General features: G+C 37.3%; 1 protein-coding gene across 1 annotated transcript in view; it reads left to right on the top strand.

Moving 5' to 3' along the window:
• clstn2a (calsyntenin 2a) overlaps nt 1-22,766 on the top strand; it is a 232,097-nt gene that overhangs the window by 103,490 nt on the left and 105,841 nt on the right. Inside the window, exon 2 of the mRNA XM_039654681.2 lies at nt 952-1,074. Coding sequence (XP_039510615.2) covers nt 952-1,074 — 123 coding nt within the window. The remainder of the gene's footprint in view (nt 1-951; nt 1,075-22,766) is intronic.

Below are 22,766 nucleotides of genomic sequence, written 5' to 3'. Positions count from 1 at the left end.
TGCGTTGCTTATTCTTTCTTTTCGCTGAGACTTGTGTAGAATGCCCTACACAAGTGTGAAATGGTTTAATTTACTGTTTCATTAATTGCTTTGATGGATCTCGAACTGAGACACACGAGGGGTTACTGAATAGCCAGTACTAATCTAAAACTCCATTAACTCATGCCGGGGGAGGATTTCTGATTACACGAGGGGCAAATCAAATAAAACACTTTGGGTTTTTTTTCTGTTAATGTATTGCTTTTCATCACTCATACTATACACACTATATATATATATATATATATATATATATATAGATATATATAAGTGTGACATATATAAAAGAACCCACCCCCAAGCCCCTCATTCATACAGTCAGTGTTTGATATTCGACAACTGTATTTTTTTTTAAATAGCTGGTGTGCATGTGGTTTTTCTTTTAAGGGAGCCTTTTTTTATTTACATTTAAAAAAAAAAAAAAACCCTGGTATTTTACTTACTGAACATGGCATTCCATGTGTACAGGTGAGCTAATGGAAATTTCCAAGCAGTGTAAACACTTAGGTTAGGTACAAGCTGTTTAATGCACAAACACTCTTGCAGGGATGTTTTCCTTTCACTGGTTAGAAGATTGCATTTTTGTCATCCATTGATTAGCATCTTGTTTTGGTATCACTTGTTATACAGCAGCCATGAACACATGAAAAAAAGGGAGAACAACAGAGGACGCTGGGACCAGATAAATGAGGGTGTTTCCCTGGATACGTGCTGTAGGAGACAAGGATGCAGCCATTTGGGGAATTGGGCTTTTATCGATTGCCATTATTAGCCATTCTTTGCATGAACACACAATTTGTTGTGTTTTTTTTATACTTATTTAGGAGACGTTTGTTGAAATCTTGAACAGTCTGACTAGTTCAGAATTTAAATTCTCTTTTCTTTTTTTTTTCTTTTCTCTCTCCATTGCAGTGAATAAGCACAAACCATGGATCGAGACGTCCTACCATGGTGTCATCACGGAGAACATGGACACAGTACTGCTAGACCCTCCCCTGGTCGCATTGGACAAAGATGCCCCTGTCCCTTATGCAGGTATATGACTTATCTAACTACAGCACTCTGGAATACTCTATTCTGATTGGTCAGTTGTGTCATTCGAGGCATAAAGGCAAATGTGGCCGTTGTCCCTGACAACCAATGTCTTGCACCAAGCATGCCTCACATGTTTCATGTCTCTCATTTCCTTTTTTCTTGTCATGATCTAATCAATTTACTATGATCAATATTTTATGTATTAGTTAAGCTACATTGTAATAAGTGAAATGATATATTCAGATGGTCATTATATTAAAATAAACACCCTTGAATTTATTTAGCCATTAATGACATTCCGACTGTATATTTTTCCCTTTCTAATTAATTAGTGCTTTTTTTCTATCGCTGAATATTTTTAAAAAATAATTTCCGGCAAGATCTAGTTTAGACATATTATCAAGGATCATATAATTGTATTATTATTATTATTTGGGACATGGTCCTTTGCAATATTATAATGGTAGTAATACTGATTAAACTATATTTTATTCATAGCCATTTTTTTTTTTAAATCAATCCCCCAATATGTCCCACCATTTGGTACTACCAATGCTTCATTTTGAAGTATGCGGCACATGCAGGATACATATCTTTTTAATTAGATCACAGCCTTTTGCAGTTTAATCGTGATTGTGATCATTTTGATTAACCTTGCAGCTTATTTTCCTCATATCTAATCTATTATAATGAGACATACAAGCTCATCCACATCCAGGATTATTCCAAAATGTATAGCAATAGCTTGGTTTTTCAGTGTAGTGTTCCTCTATTCCTTTGTGTGTAAGTGAGGGCGGTTGAGTGTGATTTTATGTGTATTGCAGCATAGTGCTCATATAAAAGAGATTTAGTCAATGCTTTCCTCACTGTTATGGAGACAGATCCGCCTGACCTTCCTGTTATTTCGGAGTGCATTTCTTGCCTCTATCTCCATTGTTGTGACACACAGCCCTTGTATAAGTAGATCTTGTCTGCCTTTCCATGGCCGGGCGTTCAATAAACTGACCGGCCTTGAAAATCTACTCGTACAATGTACGTTTTAGCTTTCGAGGAGAAGGAGTCAACACTTAGAGTGTCAATCACCTCTCATGGAGCAATGAATGACAACACAGCTTTACGACTTGTGTTTTGTTTATGTTCGACAGATTCCGACTCGCTGGTTTTCAAGTGCTGGTTGCTCAGATTTGATGGCAGGAGGTTGGAGAGGGTGGTGGCTGATTGATGCAAAGTAATTAAATACAGTGATTTTATTTTATTTTTTTTCCCCCAAAGAGGAATGTGTGGACTTATTGTATTTACAGCTCATTAAGTGACAATGCCTAGAATTGTCATCCTCCTCTCTGACAGCCTTTGCAAAAATCACTTTTCTAGCTTTTATATATTTATTTTTGCAGCTTGCACTTGAAAAGCATGCTGTATAATAATGGTGCACTTGATAAAGACTTGTTTTTCAAACCTTGGAGAATCTTTTAGCTGAAAACATGCCCTTTTTACAGCATTACAATCGGCTGCTGGTGATGACTGATCTTTGCGTGTGTTTTGTTGTAAAATCACACTTTAAAGTCAGTATGAAATGACAATCTCTTCTACATGCATGTTATTGATCTTTTATTGTGAATGATTCATCCATGCATATGCTTATTTAATTTTTTTTTGCATGTATTGTACTTCATCATTAAAATATTAATAAACTCAATCTTTAAGTAAAACAACATACTTCTCTCTAGTGGCATATCCCAGATTTCTCTTATCATTAAGTTATTATTTCTATTTCTTACTAATAGGCTGAATTGGTGCTCAATAAGTATTTATTATTATCAAATTATCAATATGGTGCTGCTTAATAGAAAATTTGAAAGAACAGCATTTATTTAAAATACAGATCTTTTGTAACATGTCTTTACTGGTCTTTTTTGGTCAATTGAAATGCGATTGCTGCAAAAAAAAAAAAAAAAAAAAAAAAAGCACTAATGCTGTCCTATCATGTTTTCACTGTAAATTTAGTTGGTAAATTAAAATGTTGCTCTTTGAGCATAAGAAATATCTCCAAGGTTATAAGGATCAATATTCATTCTAAAGTGAGATATTTCATTTAACAGAATTCACTTTCCAAAACTAAAACCTTTGGGGTACAACACATTTTCCTTGCTTTGTGAAGTCATAATGTTACTCATTTAATCCCTGCCCACGGAATCTGCAAAAAAAAAAAAAAAAAAAAAAAGGGACGAGTCCTGGTTAAGCTGCATTGGAGAAGACAGTGTTGTTGTTGTGTTAAAGAGACACATTTTTTTCCATCTTATTTCCAAAACTCATTTGTTGCACCATCCTAAGACTGACGAGAGTGGTTTAAATTTATTTTAAACACTGTGCCTTAACATTGTAACCTCAAGATGCATCTGTGTGCTGCAGCTTCCAGCTTCCAGAACCTAGGATAGTTGAATGCAGGCTACGCACAAAAGCTTCTCCTGAAATGGAGCAATTCCCGCTTTTGTCGAGACAATCTGTTGTTTGTGGATCACAACTTGTTAGTATGTCTTAGTTGCATTTTCTATTAACAGTTCCAATTATAAGTTTTATGCTGTTTCAGGGCTCCAGACTAACTTTTTTTTACTAGGAGCGCTGTTGCCCCAGGAGCACAAGCAGATTAGCTGGCAATGCAATTATTAAAATTTCCCAAAATAACTGTAATACTGACAAATTCTTTAATAATAAAGAGACTTAATGTACAGATATTATTATATGCAGTTTTATTTTAAGTTCACAGGGCTCCAGACTCAAATTTGAGGGCAGCACCGCCTCAAATGAGAACTCACACTGAGTTCTAAAAAAAAAAAAATGTTACCAGTTATCACTGGGACTAACAATAAATCACTAAGGCTGTAGATGAAATTAACTTTAGTTAATTAGTTATAATGTAAAATAATTGTTATTATCAAAATGAGTAAAAAAAAAAAAAAGTATAGCCAATAAACATCCTAGATCCTACTGTTTACAATGGTATTTCTTTTTAAAACAAGTGTTCAAATAAGAGTTAGCCAGCATCTTAAAATGTTTCGTTTTAGGACAATCTTTGAAGGATAACCAAAAAATGTGTTTGTCACTTGAAAAAAAAAAACATTTATATATGATTTTATAGTTTTGAAGTGCTAGAAAAAGATGTGTATACTTACTTGTAAGTGTTAGACTATTTCTGCCACATTTTCATATTTACGGTTAGAATTAACTCACTACATCCATGGTGAATGTTGCTGATTTGTGGACTGAAAGCCTTCTATAAGTTTTTCTCCTGGTTACGACGTCCACGCTGTTTGATATCTATGGTTTATAATGGAACTCTGCCATGAATCAGAATGTTTCTCACTGGATCTCGTAGTGATGATGTTATTAATTCTGAGGCGAATTCAATGGATTTCTTCACTGGATCTCCTAGTAGTAACAGTGTGGCGTGATCGAGATTGGCCCGCGACTGCCAAGTTCGGGGCTTTATTTTTTCTGTCAAAGGTTCGGGGGTGCTCAATAGATCTACATAAGAAAGGCTATGCACTGCTCCATCTATTATTGGTCCGAACTAATAAACGGTCCGTGAAGCATAAATGAGTATAGCGTATTTTCGTTCCACCTTTATTTTGTTTGCATTCGCTGCTCGGCAACGAGTCGATAGATCGCTCATTGCTCAGACACATAGCAGGTTGTGATATTTGTCTCTGTCTCCTTCCCACAGATGTTTACAAGCGCTCCCTATTCTTGTCACACTCACTCATTCCGGATTCATTGACGAGCCCCTTCCACGCTTAACCATGTGTTTAACGTGTGGCAAATTTACTGGTCGCACATGTGTGACTGGATGTAAAATTCAAATTTTGGTCGCAGTCTAGAGCCCTCTGTTGCTCTGATGTAAACAAAGGGCAAAGCTTTGCCTCTTCTCACCTGCTTGCCAAATGTGTGATAGTGTTTACTTTAGCTTTTGTAAGCTCTCACTTTTGTAAGGGTGTTAACCGCCCCTTTAAGAAAATTAATAATGTTTTTGTGATCAATTACTGAATTACCATGGTTTTCTGGTGAATATCATGATTAAAATGTGTATAACATTGTATCTAAAATGTAGCCTATAAGAAAATTACAAAAAAAAACCAAACAAACATACCACTCCTGAATAGGGTTGGGTATCGAGAATCGAGTATCGATTGGAACCGGGACTACCTTTTCGTTTTTCCCGGAATCGTTCAAAAGTTAAAATGTCGATTCCTAGTTTCGATATTCACAGTCCGTCGAGCGGAAGAAGAAACCGCTGAACAACACCAACGCAGAAGTGTCTACCGGAAGTGTTGGCATAACCGCCCGAGTCGAACATGAGTAGCTTACGTCGGCGGTCCAAAGTGTGGCTTCACTTTTCTAAAAATAACGAAATCTCTGCAAAATTTGTGACAAAAGGAGTATTTGTGACAGAAGGAGTATTTCCTTCAGAAAGACCGTTGGTTAGCAAGGTTAGCTAAACTTTTTTGACCCTGCCTCTTAAAAGAATCGGAATCGAGAATCGTTAGGAACCGGAATCGAAACAAGGAATCGGAATCGGATTCAGAATCGTTCAAACTCAAACGATACCCAACCCTACTCCTGAAACGTCCTGTGATATTCGTGCTGGCAAATTATGTGCACGCAGTCGGTTCCCTTGTTTGTTAACATTCTTAAGTCTGAATTGGGCTTGAATTGATTTGAAATTGATGCCACCCTTAATATTTACATCTGAGTAGCTCCCTGTGGCAAGGGACATGACATTTGCAGGACACGAGCTAACTGGTGCCAATCACAACACACTAGGCCAGCTAACCAATCACAGCACACTTTGTTTTTCGGAAAGAGAGGCTAAACAGAGCATTTAGGCCAGACTGGGGAGTGAGGTGCTGTAATAATGTAAAATATGTGAAAAATAATGTTTTTTCAACAATCAAGCAAGAAAGCACATTTCTAGTACACCCCAAAAACAAAATCAAGACTTTGTAAAAGGGCACAATTGGACCCCTTTAAAATGTCTTACTGACCCCAAACTTGACCACAAAGAAAATAACTTTAAAGCTAAGGGACGTTTTTTCCCCCTGCATAATCCACATTTTTTAGGAAACTTATTTTTGAGAAACACTTGTGCACATATTACTTTGATTTATCAATGACAGATTAATGGTGTATTGCAGCTGTTGTTAAAGCGTCACCGGGAAATGAGAGTTGCACTCTAATTTGGTGACAGGTGATATTTCACTGCCTTTTCACAGGGAGCCAATGGATACACAAGTAAGATTGCTGCCAGGGAGACTCAGAGAAAAACGGGCCCTCCATCTCAATACGTCATTCACATAATTCTCTTCGCTCCCATTCTCTCTGTCTTTCTTTCTCCTTTTCCACGTCAGACCGTGAGTTATGCGCTGGAGCCTTTGTCATCAATCCTGTTTTCGGCTGTTTTAGAGAATGGAATGCGGGCGTCCTTCTGGCACCGCATTAATTGGGGTGTGGGAACACGACCCGGGATTGTTAAGTGCTTCGCCTCGCCCTCCTTCGTCTTTTTCTCCTGCCTCGCTCACTGTCGCCCATGTATCAGCTTGCTTTGATGCAAAATAACAATGATGAGCCTCAAGTCGATCATATGCTGAGGCAGGGATCCTGAAGATGAATTGTTATTTCTGGGGACAAGACTTTCCCCTGTAGAGCAGATAGCGTAGGTCTTGTAGTATGCTCGGAGCATTCTCAATCAAATTACTGTGAAGGATGAGCCGGAGTCAGTAGAGGAAGGAGAAAAAAGAAACGGCAGCTTCATTTGCTAATTCTTTATCTCGGTTGTGGCTTCAGCAGCTTCTTTCTCATTAATCTCTTCTCTCAGATGATGTACAATGCTGTATTGTTCCGCTAAACTTTGCCTTCCACGCACCAGATTAGCTAACAAAACCCAAGCTAGGAAGCAGTCCAGGGAAACTATGGATGGATTGCAAAAACCACACATGAGAGTGAAAATAGAAGGATGTAGTGAAAGAGAATCGCAGCGCCTGCAGTTAAGATTCTTTGCAATCGTATTGTGTTCCTTTTATAGGAGCGAGACCTGAATTGAACGATGAAAATGTTTTGTTTTTTTGGGATCACTTTGCATGTTTTCTGATTGTGTTTGGACCATGCTGTCTAAAAACATTAAAGGTGGGGTAGGTAGAAATTTTCAACAACAAAAAAAAAACCTTTTTCCCAAATTTGCTTAAACTGTCTCTATATATACCAATACATAATTAAAATGAAAGTACTCTGAAAAAGAAAGTTTACAAATCGAGTGTCTGTAGTCCTCTTAGTGCTGCAATAAACACAGCTCATTATTTCATTCACTCCCACCCACTCCCATCTGAGATCCTTACAAAGCCACGCCCCAAAACCAAATGAACGCGCGCTGCCGACCACGCTCAGCTGGAGGACGCGTTTAGCAGCGCCGCGGAGAGGAGCAGTGCATGTAGTGACATCATGTCAGAATCACATGTAATAAAACGCCTAACTTTATCATTATTAATATAAACAACTAACATGGCTGGTACTCACTATCAAGCTAACATATCAATACTGGTGATGGTAAAGTTTAAAATACAGTATATTGAGTTTGATTCTGTAACGAGCTAGTAACAAAAACTAAAAACAGGTTGCATTGATACACGTTTTCCCGTTACTATCAGTTACACAGTGATGAAGGTGAATTTCATGTAAAATTCATAACATATACGGTGTTTTACATGGAAGAGCTTCCACGAAAGCACTGTTGGCGTCACTTTTCAGCCCCTGGTTGTCAGTTGTCGCCACGGCTGGAACCTATACTAGCGTTACCTATAGCCTACTTCCTATGACAACACCCCTGTTCCAAGATGGCGGCGGATATGACGCATGCTTAGAACCCCAAGGTGACGTCTAGTGTATATGTCTATGGTAGCCATGGTAGTGAGGGAGAGTGACAGTCGCCCAGCCAATCATTTCTTTCCTCCCGGTTGGAAATAATGAGCTGTGTTTATTGCAGCACTGAGATGACTACAGACACTCAATTTGTATACTTTCTTTTTTAGAGTACTTACATTTTAATTATGTATTAGTATATATAGACAGTTTAAACAAATTTGTGAAAAAGTTTTTTTTTAGAAAATTTCTACGTACCCCACCTTTAATAGACTTTGCAATTGGACACGCTAGTGGATTTTGCTGTTAAAAAAATTGTTGAAAAATAATGCCTCTCTTCTGAGATAGAAACTGTAAAAAAACGTTGGCAGTACTTTGATCTTGTTAGTTGATGAAGAGAGTGTTGATTATGTGTTGGTCGCAATCCTCCCTTAGGTGTGACCAGATGTCATTGTTATTGAGTGTTGTACTTTATGCATCACATCACATGTATTTTCAGCTCAGTTTTTTTCCCACAATGTTGCTTGTTTGAGTTGAATAAGAGCTGATTGGAGTGTCAAGTCAAGTCAAGGCACCTTCATTTATATAGCACTTTTCAACAATATTGACCGTTTCAAAGCAGCTTTACAGTGATAATAGTAAATTAAAGTAAAAGAGATTGGTTTGGCTTTACAGTAGCTCTAGAATAAAGCTATTGTACAACTAAAGTTAGTTTTTATCGATTCACTTCCGTTGCAAAGATCATTAGTTATTAACTTAGGGGCCACTTACACAACACTGTTCTAACAGAAAACCCTTAAACCTTAATGGTTCCAAGGTGCAAGGCTTAAGGGACTGTTCGTTATTTACATTTAAGGGGCCACCGGAGGAGATTTGAGATCTGTAGTCAAAAAAGACTTGACCCTCCCCTCGCCAGCAATATTTTTTTCTATGACCCTCCAAAATGATTGTGAAAAAAGGCATGACCCTCCCCGATAATTTATTGATCACTTCTGTACTGGTTTGCGCTTGGCAAAGATGTTCAGATAGCCATGATAAACAACTAAACTCCTGCTTTCTCATCTTACTAGGGGCTGTAACGATAGACCAAACCTACAATTCGGTTCGTATCACAAGTTTTTGATTTTAATTTTTGATTTTTTTTTTAAATCATGTTTTCGGGGCTGAGGCGTTCATGTAAGATGCAATTTTGCGCTCAAGTTGAAAGGCATTTTGTGCATATGGTAAAACATCTGCAACATTTATCAAGTTCACTGATAATTGTGCTTGCATTTATTAATCATTATGATACTAAAATCATAATAAAGTAGTATGCTTCCCTTTCAATAGTCCAAATTCACGGCCATTTCCGTCTTTCTTCTGTGGATTTTATCAGCTCCTGATTGATCAAAATTCAGATAGATCATCGACAAATTCAACCGCACAGCGCACACACCTCACGAATTCAAGCCTACAGCTCAGATTTACTCACTAACACTGTTCTGGAAACGCAATAAGAATGGAAACTAAGATATGGTTGTATCGTGCTACAGCGCACATTATATCAGCTGCAGTTCGGGCGCCTCAGTCCCAATACACTCGACGTACATTCACATTACATGTTAATGCAGCGGTAGAGTTACACACACAGGACAATGCACTTATTCACAATAACAAACGTTCATTATTTGCTCGTGCTTTAAAGCTTTGCCAGGTAAACATTTATTTATTTTATTATCTATTTCTCTAAAATATTGTTCACAAATCTGTCTCAATCTGTGTTGGTGAGCTTTTCTCCTTTGCCAAGATAATCCATCCATCTCACTGGACTGCTGTGGCATATCAAGATGATGATTAGACAGTATTCTTATTGCACAGGTGTGCCTTAGGCTGGGCACAATAAAAAAAGGCCACTCTAAAATGTCAATCATTACTGCTGTGCTGCTTGGAAACGTCTGGGGTTGAAGCTTTATTTTTTGTTAATTTGGCCACTGGTTCGAATAAATATCTAGGGTTTTGTTTATTTTCTTCTAATAGGGTTGAAAAACAAGCAGATCTTGCAGTATGTATGGCCTTTCCGTACGCAATCGTGTTCTCTTTCCACGAAATGTGAAAAAAACAAACAAACTTTTTTCTTCCAGTTGTGCTCCATATTTGTGGCTACTCTTTTAAGGGCCTGAGTGTGCTCGCTGTACAGTACCTCGGCATTGGTCTATTTTCTTGAATCTTTCTTAAGTGCAAGGGAGCAACAGTGTCTAAAGTGCTGGAAAAGAGAGAGTCAAAAGTTTATGTCGCAACATCAAGTTATTCTAAGCTATCTGAGATGCTGAGGATATTAAACTGATCAGGAATGTTATTAATAAAGCAATCTTTAGTAGCAGAAGTAGGTCTAACATGTAACAGAGTCGGCTTTGAAGTATACACTTTGTGTCATGTACATCATATTTTGTGACAAACAATTTAAGAGGTTCATAATAATCATGGAAGGTTATTATAAAGTACATCAAATGTCCCAAAGATATACATTACTGGCAACTTTTACTTGCTTCTGACCTACAATTCTACACACATTCATGAGTAAATAAATAATGAACGATGATTAGTTTTCTTTTTTTCTATGTGGGCTGTCTAAATGATGCATGCAATTAGTTTCTATGCTTTCGGTTAATTAATCTGGGATATAGATGCTTAGAGGACACTTAATAAAGCAGATTAGGGGGCGATTTAAACAGGCAGCATGAGAAAAAAAGCGAGCATTGGAACGTTTAACCAAATGTGTTTCATATAAACAACCTTGCTGAGCGATCGTATAATTGTCCTTATGGCGTTCAGTAATAGTAATTAATTTGATGTTTTGTAGATCTAATTAGTTTTTAGTCCTATTTGACAATATTTGTTGATTTAAAAAAAAAAAATCTGAAAATATAACCATAGTAACTCGACCACCTACATGTATATTGTGGAAAGTGAAATGATTCATTCCAGCCCCGTTCACTCTGGGGTCAGCTGTGGATGAAAGTCTAGGAATTATTTGGAAGTGAGTCTGTTTGTGTGAGTTTTGTTGTGATATGCGCCACAAATGAGAGTGTTCCCTATATTTCACCTATATGAAGTAAATGAACAATGTGCCAATTACATTCAGTGATCCCTGAGGGTCGAGAACCATACCTGAGGAAGTAATGATTCTCTGTATAATTTCATCATAGTTTATACACTTGGGGAGACAAATTTTGAAGTTCCCACTGCAAGAAAATCACATTCTGACTTCACATTTGTTGGCACTAATCAGTTTAGAAGTGTTGTATTTTCATACGATGCTGAATATGCATTTTCGTGTTTCTAATTTTACCTTTTTGTTTTATTATTTTTAGTAAGGCACCAAACTGAAGTGGCTGAGCCAAGCATTTGTCAGGATTTCCCATGATGCTTTGTGAACACTGAAAATACAGTGTCTGGTATGAGTGTTAACTATTGTTTGGCTCCTACTCTGTGGCCCACCGGGAAGCATCCCAAAGATGTCCCCAGATGTTTTTTTTTTTGTTTTTTTTTTTTTTTTTAAAGAAATTCATAAGCAGCCTCCATTCTTCCCAGGTTGTCAGCGTTATATATGGCGGAGAATAAACCACGGGAATCATACGAATGTGTGATAATGAAAGAATGAAATCTGAGAGAGTTCTTGCTTTGAATCCATCCATACTGCTGGTGAGGTGACGTGTTCAATTTCGCTGCCAATATCTCCCGTTTTGTTTTGAAGAGTGTTTGTGTTTGAAAATTGAGAAGTGTTACCAGAGACTGGAGGTGAAAGTCAAATTAGAATTCTGAGAATGTTAGATCCACAGGGATCCAGACTGCCGAATCTCTCATGCCTTCTCCTTCTGAAGTGTAGTTATATCTCTTGCATGGTGTACCATACCCGTGAGATATATTTTGATTTATAGATGTTGTTTTAATCAGCCTCTGGTCTCTGTTTAAGCTACTTTCAAAGAATTTAAGAACCTGGCGTACCCTGCAGTATAGCTTTCCTTCTCAAAGCTGACAATGATATTATGCAATCAGTTATTGAAATAATAAAAAAAAAAAAAAAAAAAAAACTGTTTTACACTCTAATTAAATGGTTAAGTACGGAAATATTCATGTGAGGTCTCTTTTAAAAACTGACGAAATTCATTACGAGGGTTCGTTTGCCACAATCTCAAAGTATTATCTTTGACTTGAACCTAAAAGAATTGAAATAAGCTCTTCAAGAGGTAATTGGTAATTATAACGACGCATGCTTATAATACTGAATATTTAGACTTGCATTTGCAGCTGGGGTAGCCAAATGGAATAAGATTCGACATCATTTTCTGATTAGTGCCAATGCCTCCTAAAAGCCACTTCTAACTGGAAAATATCCACCACCGTAGCCTTAGTGCTGATGAAAATGACACTTCCACCTCCGTAAGAGACTGGGAATTCAGCCAGACATCATTTGCGAGCATAATTTAATAACATCTTAAGGTGTGCGGATGAGAACGAACCAAACGCGGCTGGTTTTAAGGGTCTCTTTAGAGATCCCCCGGCTCGGTTTAATTAGCTTCTGATTGATGGTATGATTGTGAAGAGCCTGGCATTACATTTAATTTCGCAATTTTTTTTATGGTTTAACATTGTGTGTTTTCAGTTCGGTCCCTGATTCCCCAAAGTTTACACTGAAATGCATAACTTTTTAAATGGCTGACCTGTTACTTTTGCAGAATTCATCTCGCAGGAGGGTTCCTTGAAGAAGCTCTTTATGATGCCTGATTATACTGATTATGATGCCTGATTCCTTTGAAATAACAAGGGATTGTTATACCCAGAGAAAGCGATTTGTTAGCATTCCCTCTCATTGCAATGGCAGTTGCTCAGCTGTATTTATGCGACCTGCTTGCAGCCATCTGTGCTTATGAGTGCACTATTTTGGGGCACAAATGTTTTCGAGCCAATCACCATTGATTTTTCTTTGTCTCCACTTTGATGTCACGTTACACAATAGAATACAATACAAATTTTATTTCTATATCACATTTAAAACAACTGCCATTGACCAAAGTGCTTACCAGCATAGATAATGCAACAAAACAAAAGCCATTACACACAGTCACACACACAAAGTTAAAACCTTTTCACTGATGTTATCCTTTTTAAATGCACTCTTTTTGTTGGCTTGCTGTAATAAAAGATCACATGTGTCCCTGCATACAGTTTTGAAGTAACAAACATACGGCATGCTAGATAAATGCCTGACATGTTCTACTGAGGTAAACGTCGACTAATGTGATGCATCTAAAACAGGCTCACTTTAGTGGCACAGTGTAGAACAATGCATACATGTAAGTGAATATTTCTATCATTATTAGAAAGCCACTTTAGAAGACCACTTAGATCTTTAATTTCATTCATTTAGACTCAGAATAGTTATTGCAGTTTAAACCATGCGTTATGTAGCAGATTGAAATGCACTTGGCTAGAGTTCATTTTAAACCCTGGGAGTTTGGACAAACTTTTAGTTTACATAGACAGCCCGAAATGTACTTGCAGTAACTTAGTCTTGGGAAAATATGCTGGAAAGTTGATTATTGATTCTCCTGCGCTGCTGACAGAAAACAAACAAAAAAACAAAAAAGATGCTCTGAATGTCAACAAAAAGCAAAAAGAAGTGCAGATTCTACGTTAAGAGACGGAGAACAGTTCTGAGGACAGAATAACGCGGGAACTGTTAACACACTAGGAGCGATAACCGCCCACTTAAATGAATTGCATTGATTTCGATTGTTTGCACATCATACTGTCTATAACTTTGAATTACCAGTTCATATTACTGCAGGCAGTATGGGAATCCATATTGGCTCCTCATCCTTCTTCCAAAAATATGTCTGCTAAAAGTGCCTGGTGCCAAGTTCTGTGATGAGAAAACTAATTTTCCTCTAGTGAAAAAATGATTTCTCAAGCTCAGGAAAGAATCCGGCTTGAGAGGGTCTCTTGGAGAGCAAGTGTTAGAGCGTTGATCAAACCTTTCAGGATCTGGCACTGCGTCTGGTCTTGATGACGGTACAGGAGAAAGGGAAAAGGCCTCTTTTCCCCCCCTTCCTCACTTTTTTTTTGTGCTTAATCTTTTTGCTGCTTTCTCTTTCAGTAAAGTGAGATGGGTCTGGACATAAAGGAAAAGGTAGTGCACATCAAAGCATGTTGTCTTCAGGGGCCACTATGATCCAGACACTGATCCATTCTAATGTGAGAGTGAGAGTCGATGAGTACAGCATCTTTCCACTTCCTTTCTTGTCTCAGCCTTTAGAGATGATTTGGCCTGAAAGCAGCTGAGATGTAGCCTGGCTAATGTCAGACCCAAGTCAAATTTTCTCGTATTTGAGGGGTGGTTTACAAATGCCCAGAGCCATTTATTGTTTCAATTACACCAGATGACGTATGTTGAGCAACAGAAATTAGATGAAAAAGAAGACGATGGGTCAGAGATTTATGTGTACACGATGGCGTGTATCTAACGGCCGTTTCACATCACATGCGTGAGCGGCGCGTGGTTTTTTTTTTCGGCGTGCATATTAATCAATAAGTGCATTCACACCAGGAGCAGGAGCAGTGTGTGAGCGTCGAGCGTGCAGCTGTTTCGACATTGAATCTGTTTTTGCTGCACTGCTCTCAATTAAAGTAAAAGCACACTTTTGATGGACAAAAATAAAAATGATTTCACACAAAAAAAGTGCCCAAAATTCACAGAACAAGCATGTCCGGTGAGTTTTAACAAGAACTTGAGTAGGCATGCCGCATACTGGATGTTTTTTTCCCTTTTCACACCATTCTTTGTAAACCCTAGAAATGGTTGTGTGTTAAAATCCCAGTAACTGAGCAGATTGTGAAATACTCAGACCGGCCCATCTGGCACCAACAACCATGCCACACTCAAAATTGCTTAAAACACCTTTCTTTCCCATTCTGACATTCAGGTTGGAGTTCAGGAAATTGTCTTGACCAGGACCACACCGCTAAATGCATTGAAGCAACTGTTATGTGATTGGTTGATTAGATAATTGCATTTCCAACACATTCTCACCCCAAGGCGTCACCTTTGACCATGCTTCAATATTTGACGTTTTAGGCGCCCTTTAGCGTCACTTACATGACGCGATCCTACTGCGTCATCTAACTGACGCTAAAGGAAAGCGTCTGTTAGAGGACGCGGTTAGGTTTAGGTGTGGGGTGGGGGTAGGGTACACGCGATCCTAGGGCGTCATCTTACTGTCATCTTCTATTCGAGCCAGACATCTGGCAGGAACAGGAAACATAAACAACGAACAAGTACAGGACTGCAAACACAGGGAGATTAAATAGGGGAACAAACAAAAGAGGGTAATGAGGCAGGCAGGTGGGGAAAATAAAACAATAACGAGATAACAAGATTGGCAGGGTTTGACAATTGACAGGAGCAGGGATGCAAACAGCACGCTTTTTGTCGTACAAGTTGTCGCACTTTCAGTTTTTTATTATTTTTTTCCACCAGCACTTTCGGCACCCTCCAAAAGCTAAACACTCAGAATTAAAAAGGGAAATTTGCAGTTTGTAAACAGCATTCAGTGCAGATTTTTTTTATAAGCAATGCTTATCCATTTAACCTGATTTGCATAATTCACACATTCATTGCATGATGACGCAAGGTCTAAAACAATGCATGTGCAAATAAACTGCGATGTCAATAGGCACAATCCATTCTTAGTTAACTAGTCTGCGGGTTTCTATAGACCTTTTTTTCAAATTCATAAATACATAATATGCAAATACTTTCTATATTATGCCCTGGATATGCAGCACTTCTTATTGTAGGAATCATCAGCTGGCAAGTTTTATCCTTGAATCTTCATTAACCTGTTCCTTTCATTCATTTATATCCTTTACACATTTACATTCAGATACTTTCTAAAAATCACATATCAGCTTTTAGCTTAATTTTGTATTTGAAAACAAGGAGTGGTTTAGTATCATTTGGCTCCATTTACATAATACTAGAAATGAGCTATGAGTCATGAGCTAAATTTGAACCATAAAAGCACTGCATAAATAAAAGTGTGTCTATTGGAAATATGTATCCAGTATCCAGTAATATATCCAGATTACACTGATGTGTGTGTCTGGAATCATAAAGCATATACTGTATGACTGGCTGCACTCTAAGCCGATTAGGAAGCCATAACCTCAAAATATCTGTAATATTGTTAACGGAAGCAAGCTGTGTAATGCTAATGATGTAAACTATAAGCATTTTACCCCTGGTAGATAATTCTAGGTCTACAGGATAAAGACCTGGTCCTTTAAAAAAATAAAATTAAAAAAAAAAGCATATAAATGAACAATAAAAAAAAGCATGTATAAAAGGTTAATGTGGCAGATCTAATGAGATTGAAAGGTTCTGTAGTTCCTAAAGGTTCGGAGTTCAAAGCACTCATAATAAAAACCGTGGTGTTGGCTGATGCAGGTAATCCGCTTCCTGTCGAGCTGATGCCATTGTTACAATTCTTCAATCACAGTGTTCTGTGGTTGGATTCATACAGCGAGCTGCCTTTCATCTCATGTGGATGGAGAATAAAGGGGAAAATTATGTATATATTTTTTTCTTATATTATTTTTTTTACTGTTTTCCATTATCTCTAGATTGTGTTTGTGAAATTAGCAGGGTGCATTTAGGAGTTTTTTTTTCTTTCTTCTTCTTTCTATGGCAACAGATTGACATGAGCGTGACTCATTGAAATGTTATGATCAGCTCACTGTTTTAGCTGATTTACTGGTTTTTGGTTCCAGTCTAGTATTAGCATGATCAAGTAATTTGCATTTTGTTTTTGAGATATAAGGCTTTGTGAGACTTGATTATTTATGCAATTCATACACAATTTAGTTGGAAAATTATGGCAGGAAATGCAGCCTTAAATTAATAACACAATTTGGGCTACAGCAGAAACAAACACTAAAAGTGATTTCTGCTGCTTTCTCAATTTGCTTAATGACAAGCTAATGCAAAACAGTTCTTCAATATTTTGTCGCAACTTCATTTATTAAACTTAAACAACTTAAATTAATTGATTGCAATCTATTTAAACTTAAAAAAATATGGACAACATGAACAAAAAAAAAAAAGAAGAAAGAAAAGTGCATACTTTTGAGAGTGCAAAGGAGTATAGGAAAGTTTTGGGAAATACTACAACGACATCATAAATGCATCTGCCACATAGTTACATGCATCCTGTCATTGTTACCTTGCCTATAAATAATTGTGTCATAGTGAATGCCATTAATGTGTACTCTCCACATATCATTTTAAATTACGTTACTCAACATTTCTTCCTACCATATTGGAGAGTAATAAATCTCCATGAATCTTCCACCGGGAGGACATTCCTTATGTTTTTTGCATAATGATGCATTTAAAGAGGGCATATGATTCTTTTTAATATTTTCCTTTCCTTTGGCGTGTAATGCATCTGTATACATAATATCTGCAAAGTTACAAAGCCCATAGTTTTGCTTGCTAACATGTGCTAGTAGTTAGTTATTTTATTGGGCACATTGGCTTACCTGTGACATGCCTGACGTTATCGTTGTGCTGAATTCATAATTTTGCTATGAATGAGTAAGGTTTATGGCTTAAAGGTACAATATGCAGGATATTTGCAGTAAAATGTCCAAAAAACACTATGACAATGTTATATATTTTGTTTAGTTGATTACTTACAATATTCCAAATGTTTTCAACTATTAGTAAATCGTGAGAAAATTGATATTTTAACCAAGGAAACGGGGTGTGTGAGCTGGGGTGAGGAGTCGCCAGTCGATGACGTCATATCCACGTTACCCCCGGTTTCCGCCAGGTTTGACCTAGTACGGCAAAAGTAACCATGGCGACAGAAAACCGGGTCGGTTATGCCTGTTATGCCTAGAAGGATGCTCACGCTGTTGTTGATTTGTTCAAACATTATGGACCATAGCAAGCAGACTTTGAGACAAAAAGTGAACTAAAATGAAGATCAACATCTTTCAAGATGCCGAGAGCTCCACGTCCGCGACTAACTTTGACGTAGAGACGCGAGTGTTGCAGGTTACTTTATTAAACAGGTGAGCAAATGTTGTGCATGATAATAAACTGACCTTTGCGGGTAATTCAGCACTTGCGTGAATTAGTTCGGTAGAATTAAATTCCTTTTTATCCGCGGGACTCGCGTTGTGTGTGGCGCTGGTATACGTCTAGCAATCTCGCACTGCTTCATACCACAGTCATGTTAAAAACATTACTGTATTCACTCATCTATAATTCCATAAGATCCATAATTCCGTTTAATAGACGAATCCGACGAGCGTTCTGTGTAGGCTGCCATCTTGTGGCGACGCCATTACTGAGCTGTTACACAGGCATATAGACATATGCACCGGTATGTAAACAAACCTCGGTGATAACGCGAACTCACCCTCGATGACAGCTACAGCCAGGCAGAATGACTTGTTGGTTTGATCTGTGACTGCAGTGGCCTCCAGTCACAGATGAAGGTACAAACGATCTTACAGATTAACGTTATTTATGAAAATAGCTTGGCAAGCTAGCTAGGCTAACGTTTGCTAACGAGGAAACTATAAAAAGATCTGTCCATTTGGCAACAATAAATAAATAAATGAATGAAATCAAATAAACAAATTCATGTTTTTCATTTGTGTCCATTATTTATCTCATTTTCACATTGCAACAGGCAAGGGTAAGGTAACGTTACAGCTAGAAAGTATACATAATATCGACCAATTAGTGTTTTTAAACCATGGAAAGAGGTCAATATAACAGCAGGAAAACAATTATGTCACATAACGTTACATTTAGCTCAGGAAAGCCATTTAATGACCATAGCATGTTAATTGAATAGAAAAAATAGCAAGAGAGGAGATTTTGCTGATCACTATATCACATATTTATTATATATTTTTTACTTATGTCATTAAATAATTGTTATTATACGCGAATGTCCACGTCTTGTACTCGCCCAGGAAATCTGTAAACCGTACGGCACCAGACAGGGGCACTCGACCCGGGGTATTCACAATGTTTTCTCTTCAAAATCGAAATTTTACTGCCACCATTGAAACAATTTATAACGGAAACTGTTTACCCACTCGACATTATACAAGGGATAACGTTGTAACGTTAGTGACAGTCGTAAATCGCGGGCTGTTTATTCCAGTGGACGCAAGTTGCAACTAAAACAATAGGAGGCTATGGCGCAATGCTACCCAGCAACAGCTCAGTAATGGCGCCCCGCTTACTTCCGGTAGTTTCGCCGGATTCGTCTATACGTCATAAATATACGCCTTTGTTATTGTTAGAGGTTAGCGACCCCTGGTGGCGAAACAATCTTGCATATTGTACCTTTAATTTAATCTTAAGAAAACTCATCTTAAATGTGTTGAACCACTGGTCCCTACTAAATCGAGTTCAGACAAAGCATTATTTATTTTTTATTTTATTTATTTATTTTTTTTTCATATACATTCTATTTGAGTATTGGGATAGGCCTATTTGCAAAGCTTTCAGATAGTTGTTACAAATTAATTTAGTTTAATTATTAAAATCATTTTAATAACAAACCACTTTGCTTAAATAAATAAATGTAATGCAATGTTAATATAATTAAACAAATCAGTTAGTTTTTAGGATTCTAAAATTCTCCTTTAATCCCACAACATCCTGTCAATCTTATTCTCTTTGCTGTGTGTGATTATAGAGCTGGGAGCTGATCCCAGCAGAGGCTAATCACACTCTAGCAGTCTGTCCGCCCGCAGCGGCATGACATGACATGCCACAGTTTATTGCCAACATCTTACGGTGACGTTTAGATGCATCGTTAAATCCAGCCCTGACTCCACATTTGACTTTCAAGACATGTAACATATGAGTGTAAAGCAAATAACTGCACATGCAGTCAGTCTTGCAATAGGATCCATGGTGAATCCATCTAATACACAAATGGAGAGTTGGCACTGTGAGAAAAGTCGAAAGCAAATTAATTGTACATACAGAGGAATACCACTTAAACTTTCAGTCAGTGAGAATCCTCAAAGCCTTTAGTGCCACGATTCAACCTGGACGTTTGGTGTGGGCTTATGTGGATAATTCTGCCGTTTTCACTGCCACAGGTGTTCCATCAACTGAATTCTGATGGAGCCACATTATAAATGCAGTATTGATTCTGCAGCTCTTTGTGAGCTGACTTTCTTCTGGGTCAAAAGTCTCTCCTTACTCAAATAATGTTCATTATCATTCTCATCGATCCTTCTCTTGAAAAGAACAGCCCATTTTTTGGAAATGTGGCATACAAGCAATCCAGGTGATTTTGTTGTGTTTATCGCCAATGTGGGCTGGAATGGGAACAAAAACTTGCGTCTCTAGGGTAGTTTGATACTGTGTTTCATTGCCACAATGGGTAAAAAATTTGAAAATGCACCACTTTCCAGTTAACAGCAGTGCTGGTATTGGAATAAAGCCTCTTTTTTTATTCGTGGCTGTGATTTATTTCAATTGAGTTTTATTTTTAGAATAAATGAATGCCGCCATGTATGTATTCTTTTTGATGGGAGACCTGGAAGGATATTTTGTTGTTCTGCAGCTTTTTTGCAGGAAGAATGAGACAAATGATGTTAAAGATATGCTGGTAAAAAACAGTAATAAATGTCTGCTTGGGTTTCATAAGAGTTTAAATTATATATACACTCTAAAAAATGCTGGGTTGTTTTAACCCAACTTTGGGTCAAATATGGACAAAACCAAACGTTGGGTTAAAAAATGTCATTAAAAAATTTAACCCAATGGCTGGGTTTGTCCATATTTGACCCAACGTTGGGTTAAAACAACCCAACATTTTTTAGAGTGAAATGGAACAAGGTTAGGCCTACATTGTGCTTTAACAGCTTTGTAAAGACATGCAGCTTATTATAGAAGTAGTTCTTAGTGCAAGATAATATAAATAATGATTTACAGATGAACATGTCACTGTGATGTTTCCATGTTCCTGGATCAACATATTTTGTCGATCCTGGAACAAGATTTCTGTCCAAAAATGTAGTCAACCCAATCCCTACCCTTAAACCTATGATCCCCACACTGTAAAAAATAGATAAATAAATAAATAAATAAATACAAATAAAAATTATATATATATATATATATATATATATATATATATATATATATATATATATATTCATGATTTGTAATCACAACATTTTTTTATTTTGTCAAATCAACGTAGATAATTGATGCACATAACATAATATTTTGAGTTTCTGATGATTAAATCAATCTCCTTCATTGTATTTACTCAATTTTTCCATTTCAATGAACTTAAAATTTTAAGGCAGGGATTTTTTAAAGTTAAACCAACAATATTTTTTACAGTGTTCCTTATTCCTAATCAATGGGAAATGATAGGTGATCGACACTAAAGCACCTAACCCTGGTTGTACGCCTAAACTTGACAAAAACTGTAAACTTGTCCCTTGAATCTGATTGGTTGATTGGAATGTTGTTCCAGTTGTACTTTGGTGAAAAAAACGTTTACCTCATTATCTATGATTTTGGTCATAGATTGTTTGAAATAATATGCAGGAAGGCTAAAAAAGACAAGACAAAAGACAGGAATATTGTGCCTGGATATAGGTAACTGGAACTAAATTGTTGGGCAGATAAGATGGTTTTGCCAATATTGCAATTACATAAATTGCACATACTCTACTTTATACATTAAACAAATCCATAACCTATCAGTAAATGCTTTTTAAGGTTTTTAAAGATATATTATATATTACATACATGAATTATAACTTTTTTTTATTGGTTTATGTAATTTCATATGCATTTCGGCACCTGGCGATTGTTGACTCTTTTTTTTTATCTCTGTGTATGCAATTTAATTTACTATGCTTTGATTGTTATTCTTACTAGTGGGAAAACCTGGTGCATATTGAAGTAACATTGGACTGTTTATGGAGAAGAGGGGGTATTACCAACTTTACTCGTCTTGTACTTCATGTTATCATGGATCCGCAATGCTCTCAGGAGTTTGCCCTCTGATTTACCGTTCAATCTCTTTCACTCTCTCTCTCTGTTCCTCAGATGGTCTCCTCATCTGCTTGACTCTCATTCCTAGAGTGATTATCATTCTTTCTGTCTTTTATTCTTTAGCTTGCTAAGTCATCACCATCGATTTTCCTCCCTTCCATTGTTGCGTGGCCCCTTTGTGCAGGGAGTGATAGTCCACTAATGAAGGTGTGTTTTTTTCTAGACGCATCATTAAGTGCTACGGAACATCTATGTCCAGTGCCACCTACTCATTTCTAACACATTAACTAAAACCCGCGTTACAGATTCTCATTAAAGGAAAATATTCTGACTCCATCTTTTGAGCCATCTCTGAAACATCACACAACTAAACACAGAAGATTCTTCCGAGAGTCTGAATAATGATTATGATTTGTGCTGTCGCTTTGATACACTGGTACACCACATATCTGGCCAATTTGTTGTTCAAAAAGTGCTATTGTTCACAATTAATAGGCACTCTGCCCAGTCACAATGGGTCAGTGAAGCTCTTTGGGGGATCTGGATTAGTGCACGTTTCCCAAAAAGATAGAAAAATATAAAAAAAAAATGGAGCATGCGGTGCTTTTAAAAAACAGAGAGAAACTCAGCGGTAATGAATGCTGAAAGACCTGTTCAAGGATAGTGCATTGACCCCAGGCATAATGCA

Source organism: Pimephales promelas, chromosome 5, assembly GCF_988280905.1.
Source record: "Pimephales promelas chromosome 5, fPimPro1.hap1.1, whole genome shotgun sequence".
Classification (NCBI taxonomy): Eukaryota; Metazoa; Chordata; class Actinopteri; order Cypriniformes; family Leuciscidae; genus Pimephales; species Pimephales promelas.
This window is presented reverse-complemented; position numbering and strand designations above follow the sequence as displayed.